General features: G+C 34.6%; 1 protein-coding gene across 1 annotated transcript in view; it reads left to right on the top strand.

Moving 5' to 3' along the window:
* CDH8 (cadherin 8, type 2) overlaps positions 1 to 18,851 on the top strand; it is a 151,961-nt gene that overhangs the window by 97,248 nt on the left and 35,862 nt on the right. The window contains exons 8-9 of the mRNA XM_009320251.1: positions 3,533 to 3,669; positions 17,542 to 17,663. Of these exons, the coding sequence (XP_009318526.1) occupies positions 3,533 to 3,669; positions 17,542 to 17,663 (259 nt within the window). The remainder of the gene's footprint in view (positions 1 to 3,532; positions 3,670 to 17,541; positions 17,664 to 18,851) is intronic.

Below are 18,851 nucleotides of genomic sequence, written 5' to 3'. Positions count from 1 at the left end.
GACCCAGTGAATTCAGCTAAGCTAGTTGTAAATCTTTACTGTAGTTTATTTAGTAAGGGTGGTACATTCTGTCTTATAGTATAATTATCTATTAGCATACAAATGTATTGATTCCAGTAGTACTTATTTCATGTTTCTGTTGTTATTTTATAACCATGGTCTATTTACCTGCAGTAAATTATCTTGGATAAAGTATGATCCAAGTGCACAGAAAAAAAGCATAAGTAATAATCTTTCTTCCTATAATGTATCTGCCCTCCTATAAATCACTGCCCTTCAGTGCCTTTCTCTGTGGAGAGATAAGCTTCACTGTGGCAGGTTTTCCCCATTCACATCGACAGAGATTTCATCTTTGGCAGCAGTTGATCATTTTCTTAATTCACAGCAGGCCTTAAAAACCTAGATACGCTATTTTCTGCCTCCCTAATGGTACAGCTGTTTATCTGTCACTAAGTAGCATGTCCGGTCTGCCTGGTATTAATAAACAGTGGTGATTTACCACTGATGAGGTATCAGTACTGTGATTCAAATCTCAGCAGGTGCAGCAAAAAAGGATTTCTGTTCTTATTTACATTGATGCAAATAAAGAATAGATCAAAATAAGTCATAACAGCAATAGCAATCGTACAGGAGCAGGACTGAGAATAATTTTAAGTCTTCTGTTAAACCACTATGGGGTTGTTCCTATAATTGCCATAGCAGACCCATAAACTAACCAAAACTTCCCAATAACCTGTGTTGGGTTTATGGCAATTTCCAAAGATATTATTTCCCAAGATATTCTTTTCTCATTTTTAGAGAAATGTATGTTTTATGTATAGCTTATGGATCTGACAATGCATTCCCATTAAAAAGAGTTACAATATCATTATCATGAAAAGGAAACTGCAAATGTACTATTAGTTTTCCCAGGTTTATGACACTGCAGATTTTATTTTTTATTTTTGTACCAAATATTTATCAAATTAAAATCAGGAGAGAGTTTTACCTCATTGTCGTCTTGTAAAGGCATGTAACTTATGTTAAAAATGTCTCATTTTGAATGCTGGTTTTGCATTGTGAATAAATACTGTTGGGATGAGATGAAATGCAATATAATAAATGCACAGATGTTATGCTCCCGGTTTTACAACTTCAAAAAATGTACTACAGGAAGACTGTGAATGGAAGTTTAGGAAAGGATTGATCCTTAGGGAAAAACTGTGTCTTATCTCAATGGAATTTATGTCAAGCCCAGGTCAACTAAACATTAAATAGCATATAAGCATTGCGTATTTTATTTTGTTTGTGGACTGTAAAAATTTCATAAATGGTTGATATCAGCAGAGTTCTTTCTGCATCATTACATAAACATCAAGAATTAAAAAATAGTTTTAAGTGATGACATCTTAAAAAAGTTATCTTGATTGTTGTCTGTTTTGTATTTTCTTGAGTGAAATCTTAAACCTGTGAAAGTCTGTAAGATATTTTTTACTAACTTCTCTAGTACCAGAATTTTACTTCTAATACTTTAATTGGAACTAGGGAGACATCAAAATAAGGTTAAGATGCATTTTCAAAAATTATTGCCTGAAGTTAGGCACCTACAGCTTTATTCTTCCACACAAGTGACCTGATTTTCAGAAATGCTGAGGATAGTACAATTCCCATTAAACCATTGAGAACTGAGGATGTGGAGCTCACTAGAAAATCAGTTTACTTAAATGTCCAAATATAGATGCATGTGCCTAGCTTTAGGAATTTTACTTCATATTATTTCTGGTACTCTTCTTAAAGAAACTACTCATTTTTAAGTGAGTAAAACTAGTTCTTCTCAGAGTTTAAAGACAGAAAACTTAAATATCTAACAAATTCCATTTCCTAGTTAAACAGGGGTTTTCACTCTTAAGTCCATTAGTTGTTAAGTACCTTACCAGTGTGATCATGCTAGCCTTGATCTCTAGTAATACAGTCTTTAAACATTTAAACTTTGAGATTTTGATAAATTTTCATAATTTAGAACTAATTTTTTGAGTGTGAATTGTATCTTACTGAATGCCTTGCACAAGCAATCAAATTGCAATGTATCTTTCATTCTAAACATGAAAATATCTGACACTGAAATAAAAAAAGATGAGCGCTATAATCCTAAGCTTTGAAAACAGATCCTAATGCTATGTCTATGAAAATCAATTGTGTTGTGCTAGAATGAGTCTGAGTTCATCAGAATATGTTTATCGTAGCATATAAACGAACTTCCGAATCAGAACTTTTTTTGGAAATTGCATATGATAAAGCATAAAACAGAATGGAATAACTGATTTTCAGATAACTGTGCCATTGTCACTGTAGCAAAATATGCTCTTTTTCTTTTATCACTGAATTTAACAGCGTATTTGCAAAAAGTAGAAATGTAATGAGAAACCGACAGTCTGAGTCCCTTTTCTGACCACTATATAATGTAATCCAGTCTGACACTGTATCCTAACTCACCCTATTATGCCTAGATATAATGCAGAACAGATGTAAAAATTGTCAGTGCGTGCTGTTAGGTTCTGTAATACATAGACACAAAGGCTTAAAAGGCTTTTATATAAATCCACAATTAGGATTCAGTAAAACGCCTTGAAGTCAATTTTTGTTGAACCATATCAATAGTTTATCACTAAACTCTCTCATTTCGTACCTTTCCTGTCAAAAAAATTGGAAGGCTTAACTTTGTGATTTAGTTTCTTTTTGCAAATGATACATCAATAAAATAACTTTGTGAAAATGGACAAACATCAAAGCTTTCCTGGAGATCCTGTTCTGAGCTTTAAATCGTCATCCTGCTTAATGCACCGTTGGAGCAATCTACTGCAGCTCGCTCTTGTTGTCAAGCTGGCTCTGTTTAGGCTGCACAATTTACCTGGACATTCACATTTGCAAAGTCTGACTACCTGTCAGATGAAACTTGTTTTGTTAAAAATCAGTGATGTCAATTCCTAAAACAATCAGTCCTTCAGTGTTTGAAGTGTTTTATGGGAAAATGGTGATTCACTAACTGCGTTCTGCCCACAGAGCTGCTTGAACCATAACCAAATAATAAGCTTGGTGAATAGTTCATGCTTCATTAATCTGAAATTTATTGGTAAAATAATATTATTCAGCCCTTTTTAAAATAACCATGAAGCCCACCATTTTTGTGTGCTTAATACATTACTGTTGAAATTATCATCAGTTACTGTGAAATACCATAGAAACTGTCTAATAAATGTGATGGATTGTGTAATTAACTCTTGATCAGCACCGTTTTTCAAAGATGTTACCCAGTGAACCTGAGGGCATTTTATGACCTTCACACTGGGTATACAGCTAATTACTCCTTGGGCAATAATTATTAAGTTTTTTTAGTCTCAGTTTGTCATTTTCCCTTATAAATTATTATGCTATTGAGCTTCTTAATCCATTTGGCTATAAAACTGCAGCTCTCAGAGGGCTCCCTAAATTGTCTTGTGATTGTATGGATTACACCAACTTCATTAAGTAGATCACAGGGATGTCTCTTTTGTAGGTTTTCCATTGATCGGCATACTGACCTTGAGAGACAGTTCAACATTAACGCAGAAGATGGGAAAATAACTTTGGCAACACCACTGGACAGAGAAACAAACATGTGGCACAACATAACTATTGTAGCTACTGAAACTAGTAAGTATTTGTGTGTACTGACTTTTGGTTCTGTTGGTTTTATAATTAATTTTAACAGCGTGTGCAGTGGAAACTGTATATAATTCAGTAAAAAGTAAAACAATGGATTTTTAAATTATGGAGTTTTTGAGAGAAAACTTAATTTCTGCCGAAGTTCCATTTCTTTTAGTTTTCAAAGCTGCATTTTTTTTCAGTGAATACAGTAGTATAGGTTTTGAAGAAATACATGAGTATATTTGTACAGGGTATATAGGGTAAATGATAAAAAATGTTTAAAAAAAAAACAAACCAAAGCCTTATATTTAGCTAGTTATATTAAGATGGAAAAAATAAAGCTTTGCTATTGTAGAAGTGAATAGTAGACTCAACCCAGAAGTTCTTAATGCTGAGTGATATTATGTTTCAGTACCATAAATGATTAAACACATGGGTAATGTTGCATGAAAGTAGTCCTATTTGATACATATGAATAAACTTATTCATATACAGCTATAGACAAGAACATAGATTGTGCAGATCCACAAAACTATTATGACTGATCTGTACACCTAAGTCATTGGGAGCCAGGAGTGTCACCCTGTCTGGGAATATGGGTCCTAGATTTTAATCAAGAAGAATTCTCGATTAATTTGGAATTGTAAGCGCTGCTGACAGGATCACATATGACAATATAATTTATTATTAATATTAGCACTGTACTTTAGACTATACATTTGACATAAATATATTGCAGCAAAAGAACAGATTCAGAACACAGGTCTGTGATCCTATGTCGTCATCTTAACTGAAACACAAACTATGAAAATATTTCTGCTGATGTATCTATTCTGCAATCAACGTATATGCATAATTCCCATACGTGCATACGCACTTGACACATTGTTGTAACAATATTCATCTTCAGAGCCTGATGATCAGTGCTGCTAATTCTTGTATGTAGAAAATAGGGTGATGTTAATGCTTGCTTTTCCCCCAGAGTATCTTTTTTAAAGGATATAGTATTATGATACAGAACTTTTAATGCTCAGTTTCATAATATGGTGGCTACAAACATAATCAATGGGAGGATAAAATATGCTTATTTGGCCCATTTTTGTTGTCCAATATTTTTCTGTGGTACTTGTTTTCAAAACCAAACATGTTAGGAATCTGTGACAGGTAACTGAAATGGCATTCATAAATGAGAAAGATAGGTCTGAGTATGAACTAAGCTCTCAACTTACAACCCCTGTAAACTGTATTCCTACGACCTACCTTAATAATTTGTGTATTTCATTGCCAGTAGTGCAGTAGTGCCAGCAGTGCCCTGTTAAGTACTGCGAAATCTTGCAGGCAAACACTACTTTGATAAATTAGCAAGAATACTTCCTGCTAATTTTTGCAGGAAAGCCAAGCTGACACAGGGAATCAAGCTACATAAGGAAAGAAAGTAAGCTCTGGTTTCATAGGGCATATTTTACCCAGGTTAATATCAAGCCAGTTAATAATTTTGACGTTTTTAAAGGAGAAAGATACAAAATTTCCGTACCAGTTTTCTCAAGACATGAGGAATGTCAGGTCATGAGATTTACCAATGGCATGGAAAGCAGAATTATTAGTTTGTGATCCAAAGTTTTCAGACATTGGAATAGTAAGATGTAAAGTGAAGTAATTTTACATTTTGTTTCTTCCAAAAAGTCAAAAAAGAACAAAATAAAAAGAATAATTTTTCAAGAAAATCCTCCAGTTCATTTTTTGATCTCCTTACACGTATGTGTCAGAGCAAAGTTAACAGAAGTGCACTTTACTAAGCCACATCAGAATCAAGTCTGCCTGTTGCATCTTCAGATTTTTAAAACATAATTATAGTCAAGAATTTTGTAAGAAATCAGCCTTGTCGTTAGATTTCATGGGAGCCTCTGCATCTATCACTATTGTAAAATTGCCTCTTATCAGACTGGCTATGAAAATAATAATGCCAATATTTTTTTTTTGGCTTATTTTTGCATTCCTAATAAAATTGTTTGACATGTACATAAAACAAAAGCTTAATTTCATTCACTACTATCTTTGCTTATTTAAGAGAAATTATTTTTAAACTCCTCATGCAGAAACTAAATGTGTTCATAGAACTGTCAAGCAGGGTAAAATGGGCATTTTAAATTTTTTTCCAACACAGCAATAAGCAAAATCTCTGTTATAAAATAACAGAAATCTGTTGGAGGCAGACACAAGCAGCGAATGAAAATACAAAGTGTGCCATTACGATGCTTTCACTGACAGCAGTATTAATGGACTGCTGATCTCTCCCATAAAAATAAATATCTGCATCATTCGTACAGGAGCATTTTCTCTTCCTAGGCTAGCTACTTTCCAAGTTCAGTTCAAGGCTCACCTCTATTCCTGTGGGGCAATGATCAGACCATTTCATTGCAATTACCCTTGCTTACTAATCATAAGCCATGGTACTGTTTTTTCCTTCTTGATTCCCAGCACAGCAGATCCTAAATATACCCTGATTTATCAACACTTTCACAGATAAACACCAAGTTTTGCCAAAACATAAATCACATTTCAGAACTTCATGCTGGTAAGTTACCTGCAGCTACATTTGTGCTTTAAGCACAGGTAATTTTTGGCAGTTTTCTGCTGTCACCGTGACAAAGTTATTCTTTTGTATCATCCCTCAGCCACTGTCTCAGGTGGGAATCTCCCAAGACAAGATTGTTCTGGCTGAATTGAGCATAACTACTTCTGCATTTTCACCTGGCTTGAGGATGAAGATTTTTAGATTCAGACTGGCTGATCTCTTTGAAAGTGACAAGATTTAGAACGTGTGTGGATAATTTTAAACATGCTACTTCTTTTTAATCTGAGTGCCCCAAAATGTGAAATTAACCCTTTCAATCAACCCTTTACCTAGTCTGGCAAAACTAGGAGTAGAAACACAAAAGCATGAGCCAGTGGGGACTGTGACTCCTTTCTGTAAGTACTTAACAGGCAAAAGGCCAGTTTGGGGTATTTTTTTAGAAGGAGGACATTTTCTTTTCCTATTCATAGGCAAGTGTCTGGCTAGTTCTAATTCAGAACAAATTCATGCTACTGGTGACAAATAACATTACCATCATATTCTGAGACCTGTGCAAAGTGAGACATTTTGGAGGGTGGCATTTCCCTCCTTTCACTTTCCCATCACTAGCAGACTCCTTCTAGCCTCTCTGAAGGAGTTTCTAGTTGTCTGCAGCCTTTCTTCTCAGGCGGTTAAACTAGCCAGACAGACTGAGGAAAAGTTGCCTTGAGCGGCTCTCCCTCAGACAGATGCTGAAACTTTTGTATTGCCTTTATGTTCTGGCTCTCAAAATATGTAGACAAGTTGCATACAGTTTTATGCCACCTGTTTAAATCACAGTAACTACATTGCATAGAGATAATTCTTCAAATACCTCATCCATCTGAATCTTTTTTTTGGTTACTAAAGATGAAACAATGCAAAGAGCGATCAGTGAAAAGACTGGACTGAAAGTGATTAACATGGTACAGGTGATATTTAGGTGAAGGTTTCAGTATTTCAGATTTATTGATACATTTTCCATGAATTTAGTGAAAAACCAGTAGATAAATTCCTCCTGCAGCTTTGATCCTCTCAACTGTTACCCTTAAATCTGTCTACTCTTAAATGCTCCATTCCTTTTGCATATTTTTTTCTATTGTATGATTTCTTATACTTCTTTCTTACATTGTCAAATTAATTTTTGCTTCTTTGTTGTTCAACTTTTTTCCTCTCTGGTCATGTAGTGACTCCTTTATGTTGATGAATTCTGTCACATGGATTTTTAAGAGAAGAGAATATTACAGAGAACTTTGACCTCTTTGAAAGATCACTCTGAAATACAGGCTTAGGCTTCAGAGAAGAAATATATGTATTAACACTCATGACAAGAGGGATACTTAAAGTTACTGCACCTATGAATTGATTCTTAAATTTTCTTTCTACTTTGCCATACATCCAAGTTTACTCTGCCGAATGAGTCAGGAGCAGGAACATCTAGATGATTACAGGCTAGCGGAAGCAGGCTCACTGGCAAAATGACCCTTCCCTGAGAACATACCTTTTGGTCTGTGGATGTAAAAGGTGATTTTTGTTTTCTGTCACTGACTCTGGACTTTAATTTCTCATTGTTTTGTTATGTAGTTGAGATTTATGTGAGCTTAAAATTGTATCCCAAGGTTGGGGATTGTATTTTGGCTAGATGCTTGAGAGAACGGGGATGGATGTAGCCTTGCTTTGTAAGTCAGGGCTGATTATGCTGCTCGTATGTTTTGGCTCTCTGGAGCTATGCCCTGAACAGAAAAGGAATCTGGGGGCATATGCAAGTATTCTCTGAGAGCCTGAATTGCAGTGCAGTAAGAATGAATGATTAACTTACAGATGTTTCTTTTGGTGCACCTTTTTTGTATGTACAAAGGCTCATCACATCTTTGGTTCTTTGGTACTTTTTTTTGAAATGGAATTTTCTGCCATTCGGTAAAATCTGGTAAGTCAGGATCCTAACAGTCATACGTGATCCCATTGATCTGAACACAAAAATACATTTTTTAATTTGCATAAGTTACAATTATAGCTATAACTACTGTTCACATTGACATGCTTGTGTTGCTTGCATTAACTGGTTAGCAATTTTTCTGGGCAGTGAAGCAGAGCAGAGTTCAGGCTGGGCTAAATTCCTCAGTATTCTCTCAGTTTCTTGTACAGGTTTTGCAGTACTTACCAAGTTATGTGTTGTTAATGCTACTCAGCTACTGAAAGAACACCAAATAGCCATGATTTATTTATTAGAACATTTTTGCTGCAGTTTGCACAGATTCTGAGTGGAGTTCAGAATCACTGATCATTCAAGATATCAGATTATCATACATGTATAAGGCATATAATAATTAAACTCTGTCTTCTTTATGCTTCCAGCTCCATGGATTTCCATTTTCATCTTCTAATGGCTGTAACAGCCACATTGCAGATATTTCCCTAGCGTCCTTACTGTGTGTCTCATTAATACTAAGGAAATGCCCTATACTTCAGTCATTGCTGGTTGATTGATATAACAAAAGCAGTAATAAATGGAGAACTAATGTAGTTTGAAAGCAAAGCAAAGACTTATCTCAGAGAAACTGTTTTAACTTAGGCAAGAAAGAAGTGTATTAGTAACATAATTTAACTGCACAACATTCCTCCAATTTAAATATGAATATCCTGATATTTTCATACTCATCCCTCCTAAACTGTAGCTGAGATCTGCTTGAGATACAGGATTCTAATGAATTCTTTGAAAACAAAAAGTATACTATAATGCATTCACTATTAGCAATGCTTATCTAGAATTCTCTTTTTAAAAAGTGAGGTAATTCTTTTCTCAAGAATATGTCTATTACATAGTAGAAATTCATTGAATGATACCGTAGATTTCAACAAGAAAAAACTTCTGAATATATTCCAGTTAGCAGCCTCTGAGATTTGTGAAAAACACACCAACAAATAACAGAAACCATGGCTCATATACTTTAAAGGCAACTAAATGATGATTCCTTTAAAGTCCCCAAACTTTCTTTCCCCTGACATAACACTGAGTGGGCTACTCAAGGTTTATATTTTCTTCCTAGCCTTCTTATGACCATGTGCAGCACTGGATTCCTCAGACTGCATTCAGGCTGAATCTCAGTTACCGTTTGTGAGGTACTACCATGAGCATATTCAAGCATAGACAGGTTCTTTTCTAATTAGTATAGACTCAAGCCTTTTCAGACATACTGGGAAATACAGAGATGAAGTCTGCATCCGTTTGCTCTGTTGTGGCAGATTACAGGAAGGCTCTTCCAAAACTTCTCCCTCTTCTCGCACTCTGTGCATCACATGCACAGACATGCAACAAATCAGTCCGGTGGGGAATTCCAAAGCCAGTGCAGGACTGCCTGCGAGAGGATATTTCTCTTAGCCTAGAGCAATGCTTTTAGCCAAGTTTTCAATCTCTGAATGAAGGGTTTTAATGGAATTTTTGTTTTCCTTGTTCTCCAGGCAGTGCAGTCATGGAGCAGTCATTATTTTCATTTTGATTGACTGCTTTATCAAATGATTCTTGGTATTCAGCTTCACTTTCCAAACAAAAAGCATACCAGTAGCTAGCTAAGCCCCCCCCCCCAGGTACTTGGCAAAGTACCAGAATTGCCACAGCTAATAAAAATTCTCGTGAATTGTCAAGCAATAGATGAAAATATAGACAAGATCTTGAAATGTGAATGGTGATTTGACCACAATAAATATTTTCCAGGCATAGAGCATAGGAAACTCAAGGACAAAGCTGTGGGCTCTATCTGACAAAGGTAATTACCCATACCAACTGCATTCTTTAGAAATGAAGAAGTATGAGGCAATTTTATCACCTAATGGGAAAGGGCATAATGCCAGAAAGACTCTTTATGGTTTACCAAGAATATAAATACAATAATTGAATCATCACCCAGCACATGCTCTACTAAAGTTATCTATATTGTATATTCCTTTAAAAAATACAAGGACACTAATTAAAAAGGAAGAAAGACATGATTACTCTTCAGAATAAGCCTTCCACTACAGTGTACTTTTTAATGCCATGAATAACTTTGCTCATGCTTTCATTTATTTAATTTTATTTAGCCTTTTATTGTAAAAATTACTATAGGCATTATTAGCAGCAATTCTCACATTTTAGGGAGTTACTTTGGTGCATCATATATTTACCTCTAATTTAGGGCTGAGTAAATTTCAGTAAGTTTTAGAAAAAGAAGGAAATAAGCCTTTATGGAGGTTTAAACAGGAGAAGCTCAGGAATATTAACATTGTTCGCTTGACCCTTTTTTCTCTGGCTTAGTGGAACTCAAACTAGATAATCCATCATTTTTGCACAGAAACACAGACTTTAGTAAAGTAGTTTTTATTCATTTCACACATAAATACAGGGTTACACAGAACTCCATAGATTCTAATGGGTCACAGAGCATTTGCCATTGGTCAGTGGAGGGCTGATATATCATGAAAAGCTAGTTTGCAGTTCTCAGCTATGAAAGTACGTTCAGACATATCACAAGCTTTCCCATTAGTTTTTTTCACAGCTCAAGAATAGCAGGAGAGGTGATCCACATGGATAATAGCATGGGAGTGGCCATATTATGAGGAAATATGAATGGGAATGGAGCGTGCGTACGAAACAATCTCTATATAAAATGGTCTCAGTAGTTCATGAGCAAGCATTAAAATTCAGGTATGGGATGCTCAATAGAAGTTAGCAACCTCTGATTTCAGAGGAAAGCATGTAAGGCAGCTGTGAATAAAGCATCTGAGTAATTCAGTGCAAAAAAAAGTCAGAGGAGGTAATAAACATAATTATGGCAAGAAAAAGGAGAGAGATTTGCATGAACAGTCTAACTTCTTTTATTTCTGGTTTCAGGGCATTATAAAGCCAGGCATCTTAGTTCTAGATTTGCAAATGTTGATTTCGCAAAAATGTTGTTTTGAGAACACTCTTCAAAGCTTAAAACACAAAAGGTTAGGATACTGGGTGGTGTTTTAGAAGGGAATAAGGCTTTCTGGGGCACAAAACAGATAAAGATTCAAGTAAGGAATACAAGAGTCATTAGTGAGAACGTACTTGACTAATTCATGTGAAATACGTTTGTTAATTACTTTGAGGAAACTGGAGGCATGGTTGAACTGACAATATACATATTTTATTAGCATAATGAGTGCATTCTTAAACTGAACAACTAACAATTGGCCATCTGCACTTTGAACATTTAAATTAGAATTTCTGAAGAAAATATGATTAATCTTAAAAATACTGTGTAGTACTCATCTAGTTTGATAAGCTGAATTCATCTACCTCTAAGGGGAATGTGAGTATCTAAAATCTCCAGTTTTTTCTGTAAGGCTGAAGCATGAGAGTAGGTCAGAATAGAGGTTTGTAACTGGATATCGTTTTAGTCAGTCTTCTTTAAGCACATTTCTTTCTAGAAATAAAGGCTCTACTCAGAGTAGCATGCTTTGAGCTTCTAGTAAAGTTGCTGGATAGCAAAGAATGACAGTATTTTCTGGCTGAAAAACAGAGGAAAGGATTTTTAAAAGGTACGTACTGATATGCTAGGGAGATCTTTTTGCTTATTGCTGAAGGTATGCAAGTAAGAATGGTTTGATGCTAAGCTCCTAGAACCTGATTCAAATCCAGGATATCCAGCAATATTTTATCTGTGAAGGAAACATAAGAGTAATTAAATTGCACTAAGAAAATCAGTCCCATAAAGGAATATGAGCTGTAAAAATAATGACATATAAATACTTCTATAATAAATTCTTGTTTAATAACAATTTTTCTTAAAGCATTTTGATGTTTTGTCTATCAGTAAGGCAGGGATTTCATTTGAGCTATTAATTATTTTACGTCAATCGTGAAATCATTTAAAATTAAAAAATCAAAATATTCCAGACATCTTGTCCTCAATCAGTCTGCTTATTGTTATGATTATTGCTGCTAGTCATTATAAAATTTCATAGCTAATTATAATTGACAATAAGACCTTGCATATCTAAGTCAATATTTTATAACCTTTTAATATGCATGATGTATTAGCATATTAACAATATAATTGCTCTAAAGTGTGGGCCAGATTCCTGACTGTTTTATGCTAGCGCAACTCCCTTGATTAAGCTGGAATTGAGCAAGACAGCAGCAAAATCATGCCCTTGTACATTTGCCGTGTCTTAAAACTTTTCTTCAATCAATTTTCTTCCTGCCTGTTCACTGGTTTATTTTTTAAGGCAAATCCTTTTCTGACACTTAATGGCACCATATTATTATTCTTATCCTAATCCAGAAATAGCTTATGTTCTTTTATTTTTAACAGAAATATTGCCAATTACTGATGTCTTTTCCTGACAATTTCAGAGTCAGTTTGAGGCACGCAGTCTCTCTTGAATCAGATGGTTACATAACGCTTCAGACAAGCGAACACAGTATTTGCTGCACTATGTGATTTCTATAGTTAAACTTCAACATAAATAAAATTTCGGTTTCACAATAGCATCTCTGTTTCTCAGGATTCTTGAAGTTAGATTTGTCAGTTTTATATGGCAAAAAATTGTTATAAGCTGTGGTATTATATAGGTAAAGGATTGCACAAAGAAAACAACAACATAACAGGGGAAATAAATTTGTCCTGCATGTAGATTATCTTAGTAAAGTCATCAGATAAACCTTAATAAAGTCATGGGGAATGGATCTGTTAAAATACAACTTAATAAGTTTGAAATATAAGGGATATAAAACAAGTGCTATTGTTTTTATTAAGTCAGTGATTCAGATTTTATTTTGATTTCTCTGTTAGAACTAAGACTTCCTCTACTTCTAATTTAAAATATTATTATGGTAGAAATTTCACTGAATCAGAGAAGCATGAAATAGCCATTTCCAAGCCATGTGGTGATGACAATAGTAATAAAAGATGTATTATTTTCTAGGAGTCTACTTTCTATTCAAGTACTTAATTTTAGTTAAAATGCAAGACAGCTTATGACTTTTTAAAGAGAACCTTGAAGTGATTTTGGATGATTTAATGAAATAAAGGAAAACTTGATTAAACTGGATTTCTTTGGGTTAAACAAATGATGAACTTCATTTTGTGCAGCAAATAATTCTCTTTCTTAAAGACCACTTGTATGGGTATCTGTCGAGGAAAGACAGTGGAGAAGTGTTTTAAGCATGTTTATGAAATGTTTAAGTGTTTGTGGGAGTTGAATAGCTGCATTATGTTCTGTTAGTTATGGCACAAGACCAAAAATTTCATTTATAAGCTCTAGTTACTCCTAGTATTACTTGCTGCATGCAGGAACAATATTAACAATGCTCAGTGCTTTGCATTATAAATTTCCAATGGTACATGCCCATCTCAGAAAGGTAGGGTTTTTCCAGGATGTGTTGATCACAACAAGAACTAGCGTGGGTCTGTAGCCTCCAAAAGTTCAGGTTTGGAGACACTAAATGGCTTGACAACAGGATTTTTTAAATTTGACTTTACCTCATCTATCTCTTCATTTTTGTATCAAACTCTGCAGCCATTTTTAATCTTGAGTAAGTTTCAATGGGTACGTTACTCAAAGTTGAGTACCAACAAGGTGTGTATTTCAAGCAGTTAATGTGCCAATAGAATCCTGAGAACTGAGGAGAAAAGCAGAAGAGCTTTTTAGGTGCTTATAATTCTTGTAAACCTTTCAATATGCATTTCTAAACTCAGCTGAACTTTCCATTATTTTTGGAAATTTATTTGTTATCACTAGTAACTTCCACTAGTTATTTTTACATTGAGTCATCCTTTCCTTCTATCTGTCTAGACGTTCCTTTCTTTGTGTGTGTGCTGTGCTCATCTACAGCAGACTACTGGATCTTAGAACTGTGGGAAGTAATTGAGACTTCAGCAGACACATAAAAGCGCTGTACTTCTAGGAAATTATGTACAAAATTTGCATATGTGTTTCTTATAGCTGCATGCTGTGCTGTGGCAGTGGTGTCCACAGATAACCAACTGAATGTATTTGAAATTAAAAACAAAGTCCTTCCATGCAGCCTTACTCTGAAAAGAGTTTTGGTAAACTAGACTACTGTAAATTTTCTCAATATTTTTTAATCTTGCACCTCGGTGTGCTAAGATTTCAAACCGAGCCATTGCTTCTCAAGTACTAGTCCTAATGATATACTTGTATTGCAAGACTCAAGGTAGGTCTTTTTAAACTGTGCATCACAGTAAATACAGGTGGTGAGGTTTTTACAAATTCAGTTAATTCCTTAGAGAGAGATTGTCTCTAACTTTATGCTCTTTTATGATTTTGCAAAAAATAATGGATTGGAACTTAAGCAATCCATCTTAACTATCTACGTGGGAAATGCAAGAAGAGTCAGTCTCCCTTAATTCTGGGATTCTCCCTTAATTGACTGGATGGTTCACTGGGAAAAAAACCCAAACCAAACAAATAAAACCCCAGTAATTAAAACTCAGTTTTGTCACTAGTTTAGAAAGAACTGACTCTGCATTCATACAAATGAGGAAAAGTTCTGAACATTGAGTACTAATCAGTGTAAAGGCCAACTGTATGAAGGACAGTTGCCCAGGCAAACATAACAGTTTGTGTGCTCTGTGGATCAGTGGATCCACATCAATCACTTTCTACTTTTAGTTCAAGGATATTGGGCATTGTTAACAGCGATAGATTTAAAATTGAGAGGGACATCCTCTGCATATGTGTTTTACCACTGGGAAGTTTGCAGACATTAAAAGTACAAAAACGGACAGATGAAACTATTCTATCTTGATGGTGTTTTCATCCATGAGTGAAATCTGGATTTGCTTAGTGAGAATGCATTAATTTGTTTGAATAGGTATGCTTAGTGTGATTTTTATTTACAGGGAAAACACTTAGCATAAAGTGAAATTTAATTGAAAAGTTTGCAATGACAAAATAATGCAATGTATTCAGTGTGGTGGGCGGTACAAGCAGTAGATAAAATTCCCTCTCTGTCTCTCTCTCTCTCTCTCTTTCTCAACAATAAATTTCATCATCATCACAAGTACCCTAATAGGCGGTGGATATCCCCTTGTTTGGAGATTTCCAAACCAATTGGGTCTCTCTTGTGTTTAGTAAATTAATTTTTTAAATGAATTCTCATCAAGTTTCTAATTATAATTTCTTTAAATTTAATGTTTGTATTTCTGATGAAAGACAAACATTTTGGGGGCAGTCACAAGAGACATGAATAATTTCTTTAGAAGCTTATCTAATTAATTACATTTCTCTGTAATGTCTTTAAAATGTGAACTGCCATCCTTTCATTAATTTAGATAAAAGTAAATCGTTAGTGTTTAAATATGACACTAGTGCTGAGAATTCTGATAACCTCAAGATTCATTGTCTGTATTTTTATCAAGTTAAGATAAAAAAATGTGTTTAAAATGTTTGGGATTCATGATTTGCATATTAATTTTTATTTGATTTCAAATACATTATTATTTCATGACATAAGTGTTCACGTCTCCTGTTAATAAGTAAGATCATATGATGTAAAATGGACATAAATACTACTCTTACAATATTTTGGTGGGGATTTCTTTTTCTTCTGTAACATGTTTCTTTCTGAACAAAAACCTTTGACTCCTTCAAATGGGAAGCATTTAAAGTCTGGTGTCTTGCAATCTTCCATATCCTATACAGGTGGAATTTTAATATTTCAGGCTATCCAGCAAACGTAAAGTCTTTGTTTATAGCACTAGTACATTTGGTGATAGCCTGGTTTTGTGTCTTTTGAAATAGTTATTTTTATGCTATGTCAAAGTAATGTTAGTAGAGCAATTGAAATTTACACATTTAGATTTATAGCTGGAGCCTCAAAAATTATGTCTGTCTTTAGTGTACAAGGAAAAAAAAAGGATGCAAGAGGTAGGGTTTGATTAGGTCACAACACAATTAACTTTGACGGAAACCACAGAAAATACAGTGTATATAGCGATCCTTCCTTTAATCATCTCTACCACTTGTAGGGCTGCCACCAGTTGCTACCTGTCCACTGGTGGAGCCTGACGTGCTTCTACTTTGTAGACATTTGTTATGAGAGGTACATTGAATACCAAGCAATAGGAACTTCTGTCCTGCCTTCCCCTAAGCCAGTTCTGTATTGCCAGAGAACAGAACCCATGGACTGATGGCAGCTTTGGGCAGCTGCTAAGCTGTCACGACAACTGTAAGTTGATACCCTGACTTATGGTAGCAGCTTTCTTGCCTGCAGTAATAATTCAGGCAAAAGCACGTAGTTCAATTACAAGTCAGACCCAGATTTTAATTCACAAGGTGTGCAGTTCTTCAAATTGTTGATGATATAAACAAGATAAAATAGTATGGTTGTAAAACAATACTCACTAAGAGATGGATTTTGAAACTAGTATTGAGTTACTTGTAGAGGTATGCATGTGCTATAGAACAGTGGTCACCTCAGTTTAAACTGAATTCATGTTTTTGCTCTTCGGAAAAAATAATCTAAAATATTTATAAATAGTCTCTTAAATAAAATTAGCTGTACTGAATTGAAGGAAAGACACTAGAAACTGACTGTGAAATGTGTTCAAAGTAGAATGCGAACTGTTGATTTAGTTTTTCTTTCCTTACAGCTTAACAAGGTTATTCTACTCTTTTCAGTGACAAAGACTTTTATGCAAAATAGCTTTACATTATAAATAATGAAGCTTTATTTCAGTGAAGAAAGAAGTTCACAGGCCACATTTTTGGTCATTAGCAGATGAATCAAAGTGCTTTAATAGTCCGAAGTACTATCTAGTTTTGCCTATGTCAATCTACCATCTATCTTTCTCACAATGTGTGCCTCCACATTAATCGTATTTGTAATGAAGAAATAATAGATGTGCAGTCAGAACAACTAATAGAGTAAAACGCTCTGTGCTCTGCCAAAGATAAACAAAGAAATAAATCTGTGTTGTTTACAGCCTTCCCTTTTCCATGTATAATGGACTTTATCAATAAAACAATACAAACTTCATCAAAGAAAAATCTTACCAATTTAGTCCAAGAAAGGTCTTCATTGAGCTAATCTCCAACAAATGCTGTTTGCAATAGGGATCTATTTATTCTTTCCAACCATAAAATACTGGCCATCCTTCTTTATCTCGTGCTCCAACTCTACGATCCATTACAGATAAGACAACCCAATTAAGGAAGGACAGAAGACAGGAAGAGTATGGTTACTGTGTAAGCATTTACAGTATCAGTCCCAAATTAAATATGCTTACCTTTTATGCTTTGCTTTCTTTTCTTAGGGAACCACAGTCAAGTGTCCCGGGTGCCTGTTGCTATCAAAGTTCTTGATGTAAATGACAACGCTCCTGAGTTTGCATCAGAGCACGAAGCCTTTTTATGTGAGAATGGAAAGCCTGGACAAGTAAGTGTCTCCATGGTTTTATGTTGTGTACTTTGGTGTGTGAGAATGGGGTGTAGTTTCTCCCTGTCATCTTATCTTATCTTATCTTTATTTCCAAAATATGTGCCTATGTGTTCATGCTAACAACTCTTAACATTCATTTAAGATAAACCTATGATCATATTCTGTGGTACATCTCTCTATATATGGACATGTGTATTTTTTGTAGTATAGGTTTTAAATTAAAGGTAGGTAACTTGGGACAATATCCACAAAAAATACTGAGTGTCTTTAAGCTCCCCCTGTTTCCACTCTGTTTGATGGAGCTCGTTGCTTCATAGGTTCATGTGTGTAGGTAAAAGTATAATCCAGCCTGAATTCCAATTCAATTATTGAACTATATTGCAGCTGGTCCCAGGTATAATTTAGAAGAAACACTTAAAACAATAAAACCATTTCCCCTTACCCATATCTCACTTATAATCGCTATGTATTTAGTTCTTACTCACATTTCTATGACAACTGGGAAAAAACAAGAAAGCAAACCAGAACTTGATGGAAAGTCAAGTAAATTGAAACTGCATGTAAAATATCTAAAGAGGGATGGGGTGTTGGAGAATTGGAGTTCAAATTTTCAGTATACTTCACAAAACAAAAACCCAAAAAACAGGTTATTTGCTTCTTGATTTAATGAAATAAAAGTGTTGGCAAAGGAATTTATGTAACACTCTACAAGGTGAAATAAACGTAGCAAGATATCAGAAGCAAGATTTAACCTGTATAGACTTTTTCAAAGAAAATGAAACAGATTTCTTAAAAGGCAGGCATTTTGAAGGACAAATATACAGAAACAGGGAAGAATATCTCATATGCCACATAAATGACAAGATAAAGATTCAAGAAAATGCACAGACTTTTATAAAGTAATGCAGTGTAAATGAGATGTAACTTTTGTCCAGCTTGAGAAACACTGTACGTTACAACAATTCACTGTTTTTAAACTTTCTAATTTATTTCTAGATTGTGACATTTTATTTAAATAAACAGCAGCTGACAGCATGACACTAGTCTTGTTAATCCAACTATTCCTGTATCTCATGTGGGTGTTAGGCATTAAATTCACTATTCTCCAAAGAAGGTTACCTGACAATAGAGTTAAGAAATTATTTTCTTTTAGTAGTATTAAATAACAACCTATATAGTAGTATA

This window comes from Pygoscelis adeliae, unplaced genomic scaffold (genome assembly GCF_000699105.1).
Source record: "Pygoscelis adeliae isolate BGI_AS28 unplaced genomic scaffold, ASM69910v1 Scaffold62, whole genome shotgun sequence".
Taxonomy (NCBI): domain Eukaryota; kingdom Metazoa; phylum Chordata; class Aves; order Sphenisciformes; family Spheniscidae; genus Pygoscelis; species Pygoscelis adeliae.
This window is presented reverse-complemented; position numbering and strand designations above follow the sequence as displayed.